This window comes from Littorina saxatilis, unplaced genomic scaffold (assembly GCF_037325665.1).
Source record: "Littorina saxatilis isolate snail1 unplaced genomic scaffold, US_GU_Lsax_2.0 scaffold_841, whole genome shotgun sequence".
Lineage (NCBI taxonomy): Eukaryota > Metazoa > Mollusca > Gastropoda > Littorinimorpha > Littorinidae > Littorina > Littorina saxatilis.
The window spans coordinates 48,208-59,978 of NW_027126896.1; the positions used below are offsets into that span (position 1 = coordinate 48,208).

Consider the following 11,771-nt stretch of genomic DNA (forward strand, 5'->3'; position numbering starts at 1 on the left):
CTGAGATGGCAAGAGGCAGGAACAAGATAGTGTGCACGTACACTCCCTAGGTGCCGCAGATGTGCACCTGGGTTTTAGTTTCTTGATTCATTGTTTCCTTTCTCAGATTATGGACCTCCCATTTATTGAATACAGCCTATATGGTGCAAGACCAGTTCAGTGCCTACTGTTCACCTGTAGCAAGCACATCATGCCAGTGATATTAGAGACTCACTATAATTGCTCCTATGAGGGGAAGAAATGAAGAATGAAAAATTAACTGGACCGTTCCGGAAATTTCTAGAAGGTAAGGGAGATAACTCTTTTTTGTCTGTGGTCGCCATACCTCTGAGATGGCAAGAGGCAGGAACAAGATAGTACATCATGCCAGTGATATTAGAGACTCGCTATTGCTCCTATGAGGGGAAGAAATGAAGAAAGAAAAATTAACTGGACAGTTCCGGAAATTTCTAGAAGGTAAGGGAGATAACTCTTTTTTTGTATCCAAACAAAGGAGGTAAAGCTAATGATAATGGGATAGCGAGCGTCTTAAATTGCTACAGGGCTCCGCTTACTCCCGGGCGAAGCCGGGGTTAACTGCTAGTATTTCATATTTGACTCCTTCACTCTTCTCCGATGTGATGATTATTAGACTGATAATTACGGCTTCTGTTTCGAAACAGATGAGTCTCCCCCTGGTGTACCATTGGCGTCTGGAGTTGTACTGCCAGCATGCATGGGAGGCATTCTTATCCTTGTCCTTGCTGTCCTTGTGAGAGTTGAAATGACGAGAAGAAGTAAGTTTACACGCAGTGGTCCGACAAGGTCTGCCTTTATACACATGCAGCCATAAGTGTGGTAGTACATAGATTTTAATGATCAGAACTGTAGCTGGTTTCAATCAGAACTGTGTTGATTTTATATTCTGTACCTTTCTTAGATGTCATTCTTTCTTACAATCTACCCCGTAGTTGAACTTGTATGGAAATTTACATAAGATGGCCAAAACGGGAGAGAAAAAACAACACACACCATAAGTTCGGCTGTATTTATAGAATCTAGAGACATGATGGTGAAGGTAAATGACAAGGTGATGCAGATAATGTGAAAAATCATGCAGCTTCGGGAAAATTGTTTATCAAAACGGTAAATATTAAAGAAAGAAGACCATTGTTAATCACCACAAGAAGAGACATGCTTTGAAGGCTAAATGTGCAATCATTTGTATTTACAAGGACTGGCAGGCAGGAGGTCGAGTCTTCCCCTTTCTCCCCCCTCCCCTCACACCTTCAGACGTCCTGCACCAGACGCTGTGGCTTTCCACATACAGCCTGACGTAGAGGACGGGAGGGTATCCTTCCTCAGTGTGCAGGACCACGTTTATGAGGTGATTCCTGGAGAAGACTCAAGTAAGCTGCAACATTTTATCCATCTTCATGTGCTGACTTTCAAAAGCCATGAGCAAAACATATTTTACGTATATAATCATAAAAAAATTATTCGCTTGCGGCTTTGTGGCAGGCGGAAGGAAAAATCAGCCAGATAAGTTTTCGTTATTGTTTGTCTGTGCACTTAAAAGACCGTTGGGTCGATATATTTGTGAATGTATTGTTTTGTCAATAACAAACGTTCGAACAACATACATTTCTTGTTTTTTGATTCTGTATATAATCATAAGCAACATGAGGTTTCACCTGTTGTCTAACCTTCATCTGCCCTTGAGTCCATTCTCGCACCGAGTATTTCGGCTTCTGTGATTTATAACCGCCAATCAAGTTCAGAGTCAGGGGTAAACTTTACATATTTGGTAAAGCTCAACCTCCTTCTGCTTTCTCCAAGCAATAAGTCAGAGTGGCTGTGAAAGGTCTTGTATGAACCAACAGCCACTAGGAATACTATACATACCACGAGCAGAATCCACTTGCATAATGGTAGAAGCTTGTATAATTGACTGTCGCTGATGGTGATAATGATGACGATGGTTATGTTTCTGACAGCATCATCAGACGACGCTTTTGACGCATTTTCACCTGATTCATCGCCAGTGTCACACAGCACCACATCTGATGACTCCTTGCTCCACATTGCGTGTCCATCTTCAGACAGCAGCCTGCCTGAGGGTTATCTGCATCCCGTCGTATCCCCCGAGGAAGCATCGTCTGAACCAGAGATGATGGGAGAAAGTATGACAGATCTCCATGGATACAACAATGAAACGTCAGCCGCTCCTGCACGGTCTGATCCGCCTTATGAGAATGTAGGTAACGCGCCGTAGAGCAAAAGAGAGCAAATAACGAGTCAGTCTGCTACAGTGGCTCACATTCAATTATTCGGAGCATAAAGCAATAAATTGCGGACAAGGGGCAGAGCACTCATCCGCATGGCTTTTCAACATAGCCGCCTGCTTGAAATAATTTGACGTACGAGTATTCATGTTTATGCGTGTGCATGGCAAGTGGAACACAATGACAGGGAAGACAGCAATTCTCCGTGATGGTTTGGAACACTACAGCTGACACGTTGGAATTGAAAGAAGAGAGAATGAACTGCAAAATAACAAATGCCAAACGCATCAATGTAACAAAAAGTAGCACAGTATTCCTATCTTCACATACTGCGTCATTTTGTGGAGCGTCAAACACTTTACCTGATACTTTGTAATGTAAATTGAAATAGATTGCATACATTGACCAAAAACATCTTATAGTAACACCAGCAGCCCCCTCTACAAAACACAAGAACTCTCATCACTATCAGGCCCCACCCCACCTCACATACTTTTTTCCGTTGTATAGCTCTTATCATTGAGACTCTCTGGTACCCCCTCCATTTCAAAAACTGTACATTTAGTACTCTGTAATCCTGTGAAAATCGATTCAAGACAATGAGAGTACTATGATTTTGCGAGTAAAATAATGTTGGGGCTTGTAGCATGATGTGGTATTAGCATACAACACATGTTCAATGTATTTATGTCCTGGTAAGCCCATATGATTGTGTAAACTCGGTTTTTAACGTCTTTGGTTGTGATGTTCGATTTGGACGAGAACAATGAAGTGTATTTTTCTGCCTCTGCTGGGTGAAATGTGTATACGTATATTCATCGAGCAATTTTCTTTTTGGACGAGAGCCTAATATGAATATGTTCCGCTTGGCCGTTACCGGGGTTAATCAAGTTCCTGTGAAATGTTTCAGTATTAGCCGGTTAAAATGAATGAATTCGCTTTTTGACTGTTTGCAGAGGGCGTACTTTGCATTCATTTGTTACACTGATTGTAAAAACCATTTCTTTCTTACATTTAGTGTTTTCCCTTCATTACTTTTGTTGACTACTTCAAATGACATTGGTTTAATGTGAGAGTTTGCGAACAGGGTACTTTATGCAATATTGAGTAAGGTCTTCTTAGACAGCGTAGAAATAAGGTCGACAGGCAGTTATCAAATGGACTGTCCCAAATCTTGCAGTAGGGAACCTGCTAATGGACTGTAGCTGCAGGTTTCATGTCGATCACTTTGTCTGAAAGTCGACTTAAGCTGTCCATAGGAACTGATGATATTACAAGCAAGGGTTTAGGAATTTGGGCAGTGAACCAAGTTGAGTTCGGAGATTGGAGACAGTAGTGACGTTGCAGGGAAGACGAGACCGACAACGACGACTGAACCGAGACAGGTGTAATGTCGTTCGGCGTCATCGCGCGCACCGACACTTGTAGCGTTTGCGGGGAGAACGGGCGCCAGTGGCCTGAATACTAAACAAAATAACGCAAACCGCCAGTGTCACGTCCATAATCGGGGGGGGGGGGGGGGGGGGGGGGGGGTTGGAGAGTGGATGTGTGTCAGTGCCTGCCGCCTGCCTGTGTGTGCGGACGCCGTTCCTGCGCGGCGTGTGAAATTGTGCGTCTGTTCGTTCATTAGTTTGTTTGCGTGCGCGCGCGTTGTGTTTATGTGTGTGTGTGTGTGTGTGTGTGTGTGTGTGTGCATGTATGTGTATTTGTTTTTGTGTATGTGTGTGTGTGTGTGTGTTAGAGTGTGTGTGTGTGTGTGTGTGTGTGTGTATGTGTGTGTGTGTGTGTGCGTGCACAAGAGCGCGTGTGTGTGTGTGTTTTGTTTTGTGGTGAGTGTGTGTGTATGTGTGTGTGTGTGTGTGTGTGTGTGTGTTATTTATTTATTTATTTATTAAGGAGATTTCTATAGCGCATAACTAAAAGCACTATGCGCTTTACAATATCACTAGGTATAAGCACACGCAAACATACTCTGATTAAATAGAACTTAGCCTAACAAGACATACTAAGAACACTAAACATTTGAGTTCATACAAAAATAGAGAATTAACTTAAATACTGGACACACGATTAAAATAAGCTTAAGGCTTATATACAGTGAAATATGAATGACCAAATAGAAACATCAGTTAAATGATCACAATTTAAACTGTATGAGCCATAGGAGTCCCTTCCCCTCCCCAACCAACGCCCCCCCCCCCGCCCCACACCCCTGCTTGCGATCCCAAACCATCCTTACCCATACAATAATGTCGAATACATTTGTACTCATTTCTGTTATTAATCATAATTATTCAGTTTCCGCGTGAAATGCTTGGGCCTTTGTTTTGGCATAACGTACGTTGGTACAGTATACGAACCTAGTTCCCTCTCTGGCCTTTTTCTCAAGATTTCTTTTCATACAAAATAACCGAACAGTATATAATTGAATATCCCTGCTACCACAATGAAAGGTACCCTGGCCATCCACCTCATAACTCCGTTGTTTGCCCCTTCAAAATCATGTTTTGCTTTTTAACAGACCACATAATGATGGAACCTAAAACAGAATTGAAAACACCACCCAAACACCCTTGAGTCAACAAAAAACAAATCATGACTGCATTTGTTCGGCCCCGACGTGAAAAACACCAAATTTTGCCTTCGCAGGCGTTGTTTCAACACGCGTCCCGGACCGCGGAAAAGTGACGTCACATTAGTCTTGGTTTTTAACTTTGCGCGTCCGTCTTCTGCACAAACAGTTTATTGCAGCTTCTTTGCAAAGACTTATGAGCATCTGAGATGGTACCCGAACAAAACACTGCAAATCCACGCCTATCAAATTTTTGTCCTCTTTTCTTCAAAAGCTATTTGCAAAATGAACAATCTATATGTCCATAACATATACTTGGATTAAGGTGAACTCGACTTAACAGCAAAGAGCATCTTCCGTTTTGGCGACGACGACAAATTGCTCCATTTTCCGGTGGGAACGGCTCGCAAAGGCCCCGTCCCGACTGTGTTAGAGGGAAAAAAGAAGGTCACTGTCACTTGTCGTCGTGCTGAGTTGTCGGGCGTCTTCCCCGCAACGTCACTAATGTTTTCAATGGGCTGGGTGAAACAGAATTGGCTGTATACAGGCATGGCTTGGGAGAGAAAACAGTTGCATTTGAAAGCGACACGACGGTGAATACCCGAGTGTACATTGTAACGTTTTATTCTCTTTTGGTTATTTGTTTTTCAGGACAAGGACGATACTTACTTGCACACCTATTGTCACTCAGATTTCTCTTCTATTGATTCGCCTCTCTCTCTGTTCAAGAAAAGCACAAACAACTTACTCCCACCGATGTGTTTCATGTAAAGCTATGGAGTTACCTCTCTTTGTGTTATTGAGTAGAACATGCGCTGCAAAGCTATTCTGATCACAACCCATTCAAATATGTTTCCCTGAGCATGTGAGGACATGAATGAGCACTAAGGTTTATTATTTACACAACGTGCACACTGTTGTATACAAAGGCGCTCTGTTTTTCGGAAACTCAGACGTCATGCACTGGTATGTCAGTATAAATAATGTTATTTGTCGGTCAGATTGTTGGTCTGATATCTTTACAGGTCAATTGAGATAGTTGTGCTTTTGTGTGATACAGGAAGTTAGCCAACACGAATGTTGTCTCCATGAGGGACAAAAAACAGACACACAAGTCATGCACACATGTGAATTCACATACAGTTAAACACGCGCAGAGAGAGAGAGAGAGAGAGAGAGAGAGAGAGAGAGAGAGAGAGAGAGAGTGAGACAGAGACAGACAGAAAGAGACAGACAGAGAGAGACAGAGAGAGACATAGACAGAGACACAGAGAGAGACAGAGACGAACAGACACACAGACAACAGACATGTGCACACACACACACACACAGACACACACACTTAGACACACACACAGACACAGACACACACACACACACACACACACACACACACACAGAGACACAGACACACACAGCCATTCCTAAGTCACTGTCGTCATTCATCAAGCACATGGAGTCACTGAGCCGGATATTTGATAAAAGCTCGGCTCAGAACACCTTCATGTTTCCATGACTATTCAAAATAAACCAGATTGATTTGTGTGCACATTCAATGCGTATCTCCCATTTACATGTGTCTTTTGTTGCTTTCTTTGTTTTGCAAAGCGCATGCTCTGATGAATTGTACATTTTATTTTGAATTTGCATCAAAATTTGAACTTAACTTCGTGGTGCTATGCTTTTATTTTGCAAAGGAAAAACAAGGAAGAAAACTTGATCCTTTGTCAATAAAGTTCAGTTTGCTTTGGTTCAGTTCAGTTGTTCTTCTCTGTTTCTATCTGTTCCACAAGCAACATAACACCACACTCATGTGACTCGAAGTTTGTGCCTGTTTTGTAGTGCGCAGTGGCAAACACACTCATGTTGAAATGAATAGCCTCATTGTTCTCTGATTGTCCTGATCACAAATCTACAGAGAAGTAGATTGTATTATTGCTGTGATTGTAGCTTGAAGTTATGTGCACATTAAGTCAAAGGAATATGACTGAATTCTTTCCTCGTATTTTCCTGATTTATTGTAAACGTCTCACACGCGAATGTGATGATACCTTTCAGGTTCAGGTTTTAGTGTACTTAGAGGATAAACAAATACAGCTGATTTAGATTCCATCAGCTTTCTGACATCAGTGATCCAATATATATGCCTACTAACTGCTGAATTCGAGATCAATAATTCCAAAAGCTAACACAACTGACTTTTGTTATGACACACTCTGATAAAAAACGCTGGCGCTGGACCCGAGTACTCTTCAGACTGGCTCCCTCCCCCAGTATGAAAGTTTTTGTCTTGTGCACGTGGATTTAAATTTTTTTAATTTTTCTTATTTATTTTACACAATTAAAAAAATTATTAGAGTAAAATAAAACATTAAAACGTTCATAATAAACAATAGTAAACAAGAATTTAACAACAAAAAACAAAAAAAAGAGAACGCCCATGCCGGGAATCGAACCCGGATCACTTTGGCCACCAAGCCACCAACTCTGAGGCGGATGTGCTACGACAACTTTACTAGAGTTGTGCGCCTTGAATCACTGTGTGTCCCTGTCGCTCTCTCTCGTGCTCTCTGTCTCTCTTTCAGTCTCACCGAGACCAAACACTGCATTGTAGTTTCTTTGCCGAGACCAAATCCCCGCCCGCTGGCTGGCTTGCAAATCGTCTCGCATGCGATACGCATGCTTTTCTCGTGTTCGGCGGTTCTTTTTGCTGAACTGCCTCCCACCGCCAAACCTCCCCCCGTTAAGAGTCGTTTTTGTGATTTATTTCGCATTTAGGTCCCAGGTAACATTATGAAGTTTTAATACGATCAATCGGACCTATTATCAAGTTAGTGTATCAACTTTTGAACGAACTGCGCCCAGTAGTTTCCCAGCAATAAGCTGTTAAGTGGAGACAGACACACAGACACACAATTAAAGTCTGCTGGACCCTCCTACTGCGTACTCGGGGATAAAAGGGTGTATATTGTAAGGAAACGACGACATTCAACTCGTCCTTGCTAGATCCATTGGTTATCGCAGATGTGATCTAAATATTTTATGAGAGAGAGAGAGAGAGAGAGAGAGAGAGAGAGAGAGAGAGAGAGAGAGGGGGGGGAGGGAGAGACAAGACAAGACAAGCCACATTCTTTATTAACGAGGGTAATGGCATGAGTGGGAGAGAGAGAGAGAGAGAGAGAGAGAGAGAGAGAGAGAGAGAGAGAGAGAGAGAGAGAGAGAGAGAGAGAGAGAGAGAGTCTGGAGTCTGGAGTCTGGATTGTTTATTGATTAGGCCTTGGGCCCATTTCAATTCGGGGTGTACAAAGTTTCAACATTCATGCTTCATGAAAAATAATCATAGTAATATTAATCATAATAAAAATCATCATCATCGTAATGACAGTCGACATGGCGACAGTGGAAACAGGCATTTACAACAGCAAAACGTTTGAAAAAGGACAGTAATGCATCAGCACAAAATCCAGTCTCTGTCGCACTTCACTCATGTCTCTCTGTCATCCTTCCGTCCATCCATCCATCCATCCATCCAGCCAACCATCCATCCATCCATCCATCCTTCTATCCATCTCATGTCCCTCTGTCCTCCATCCATCTAATCATCCGTCTGTCTGTCCAACCATTCATCCGTCATCCATCTATTCATCCCTCCATCTATCCCTTCACATGCCCTTTCACACGCAAATCTGCAAGCAGTTATATGCATAATCGTTGCATCCCTGATACATAGCATCACATTAACGTTTTCAAAAAACAAAACATTATTACTATTTTTTTTAAGCAATCGACAAAAACAACACAAATAGCATACACATAAAACAAGATCGTGCAATATCTCATATTCACTGTACCCACTCACTGCGTATTTTAAACGCGTTCATGATGAAGGTTGCAAGTCTAAGTAATATTGATCTGTTTGGTGTCGCTAGAAGTAGCGCCAGTTTAAAGCTTGATGGACGGTTGTAATATTTTGCAGGTATGTAGTACTCACGAATATCAGCATATTTTGGACATTTCAAAACAAAATGAATTTCATCTTCGGTCTCATTTGCGCAGAATGGACACAAGTAATCTGCAGCTGTTGACGACCGAATGTGTCGTAATCGGAGAGAGAGAGAGAGAGAGAGAGAGAGAGAGAGAGAGAGAGAGAGAGAGAGAGAAAGAGAGAGAGAGAGAGAGAATTAGAGTAAATAGTCTAGCCTAAGCCAAGATACGATCATGGGTGTTATGTATGAGTGACGTCTAAACGTTTAGGCGGCGTGCAAACAGCGAGTGCCGCCAACCGCGAGGTACACAGTATGCACGGGTGGCGACTACACGCTTGTACCACCGAAACTGGCCTAAATTTAGACGTGCTCCGGAGGTCGTCTAAATGGTTTACACGCCGACTTCAGCGAACAGAATGGCCATTTTCATGGTTTTCCGCCATCAAAGTCGACGAATTTTGCGCCGTAATCGTTTTTAGACAGAACCCAATAGTTGGAAGTGCTGGACTAAAAAGATAATTTTTTTGCGAGATTCACTTCCCTTGTCATATTATTGTAGAACTAGCAGTTAAGCCCGGCTTCGCCCGGGAGTAAGCGGAGCCCTGTAGCAATTTAAGACGCTCGCTATCCCATTATCATTAGCTTTACCTCCTTTGTTTGGATACAAAAAAGAGTTATCTCCCTTACATTCTAGAAATTTCCGGAACTGTCCAGTTAATTTTTCTTTCTTCATTTCTTCCCCTCATAGGAGCAATAGCGAGTCTCTAATATCACTGGCATGATGTGCTTGCTACAGGTAAACAGTAGGCACTGAACTGGTCTTGCACCATATAGGCTGTATTCAATAAATGGGAGGTCCATAATCTGAGAAAGGAAACAATGAATCAAGAAACTAAAACCCAGGTGCACATCTGCGGCACCTAGGGAGTGTACGTGCACACTATCTTGTTCCTGCCTCTTGCCATCTCAGAGGTATGGCGACCACAGTCAGACAGACACACACACACACACACACGCACAGACAGACAGACACTCTCTTTCTCTTCACCCGGGAGTAAGCGGAGCCCTGTTGCAATTTAAGACGCTCGCTATCCCATTACCATTAGCTTTACCTCCTTTGTTTGGATACAAAAAAAGAGTTATCTCCCTTACCTTCTAGAAATTTCCGGAACTGTCCAGTTAAGTTTTCATTCTTCATTTCTTCCCCTCATAGGAGCAATAGCGAGTCTTTAATATCACTGGCATGATGTGCTTGCTACAGGTGAACAGTAGGCACTGAACTGGTCTTGCACCATATAGGCTGTATTCAATAAATGGGAGGTCCATAATCTGAGAAAGGAAACAATGAATCAAGAAACTAAAACCCAGGTGCACATCTGCGGCACCTAGGGAGTGTACGTGCACACTATCTTGTTCCTGCCTCTTGCCATCTCAGAGGTATGGCGACCACAGACAAAAAAGAGTTATCTCCCTTACCTTCTAGATATTTCCGGAACTGTCCAGTTAATTTTTCATTCTTCATTTCTTCCCCTCATAGGAGCAATTATAGCGAGTCTCTAATATCACTGGCATGATGTGCTTGCTACAGGTGAACAGTAGGCACTGAACTGGTCTTGCACCATATAGGCTGTATTCAATAAATGGGAGGTCCATAATCTGAGAAAGGAAACAATGAATCAAGAAACTAAAACCCAGGTGCACATCTGCGGCACCTAGGGAGTGTACGTGCACACTACCTTGTTCCCGCCTCTTGCCATCTCAGAGGTATGGCGACCACAGACAAAAAAGAGTTATCTCCCTTACCTTCTAGAAATTTCCGGAACTGTCCAGTTAATTTTTCATTCTTCATTTCTTCCCCTCATAGGAGCAATAGCAAGTCTCTAATATCACTGGCATGATGTGCTTGCTACAGGTGAACAGTTATCTCCCTTACCTTCTAGAAATTTCCGGAACTGTCCAGTTAATTTTTCATTCTTCATTTCTTCCCCTCATAGGAGCAATAGCGAGTCTCTAATATCACTGGCATGATGTGCTTGCTACAGGTGAACAGTAGGCACTGAACTGGTCTTGCACCATATAGGCTGTATTCAATAAATGGGAGGTCCATAATCTGAGAAAGGAAACAATGAATCAAGAAACTAAAACCCAGGTGCACATCTGCGGCACCTAGGGAGTGTACGTGCACACTATCTTGTTCCTGCCTCTTGCCATCTCAGAGGTATGGCGACCACAGACAAAAAAGAGTTATCTCCCTTACCTTCTAGAAATTTCCGGAACTGTCCAGTTAATTTTTCATTCTTCATTTCTTCCCCTCATAGGAGCAACAGCGAGTCTCTAATATCACTGGCATGATGTGCTTGCTACAGGTGAACAGTAGGCACTGAACTGGTCTTGCACCATATAGGCTGTATTCAATAAATGGGAGGCCCATAATCTGAGAAAGGAAACAGTGAATCAAGAAACTAAAACCCAGGTGCACATCTGCGGCACCTAGGGAGTGTACGTGCACACTATCTTGTTCCTGCCTCTTGCCATCTCAGAGGTATGGCGACCACAGACAGACACACAGACACACAGACACACAGACAGACACTCTCTTTTATTATATGTATAGACCAACACCGATAAGATTAGCGAAGACATCTTTGATTCGTTTCAGCGCAAAGTAGCACTGACCCATATTTCACTGCTCTCCGTCTCTGAATAGTCGAACTCCCGTGCGAGGAAGCGGGAGGATGTTATCGAATGACCCTAGCGCATGCGCAAAGAAAGGAATTCCTCGTTATAAAAATAGATTGACTGGTGACCTTGCTTTACACGGCAACTTGAAAGTCGGCGGTCTGGTCGTCACCCGTGCATACCGACTGAGCGCCTGCGGTAGCTGGCGACTTTCAAGTCATGACTTCGCTGAAGTCGGCGTGTACTTTACACGGCACTCATGCATAACTC

At 42.9% G+C, this 11,771-nt stretch overlaps 1 protein-coding gene across 1 annotated transcript; it reads left to right on the forward strand.

Moving 5' to 3' along the window:
- The first annotated feature begins 864 nt into the window (after positions 1-864).
- LOC138955392 (uncharacterized) lies at positions 865-3,760 on the forward strand. Its single transcript, XM_070327004.1, has 2 exons — positions 865-1,388; positions 1,977-3,760. The coding sequence occupies exons 1-2, from the start codon at positions 1,190-1,192 to the stop codon at positions 2,252-2,254; spliced, it is 477 nt and encodes a 158-aa protein (XP_070183105.1). The 5' UTR covers positions 865-1,189; the 3' UTR covers positions 2,255-3,760.
- The last annotated feature ends 8,011 nt before the right edge of the window (positions 3,761-11,771 follow it).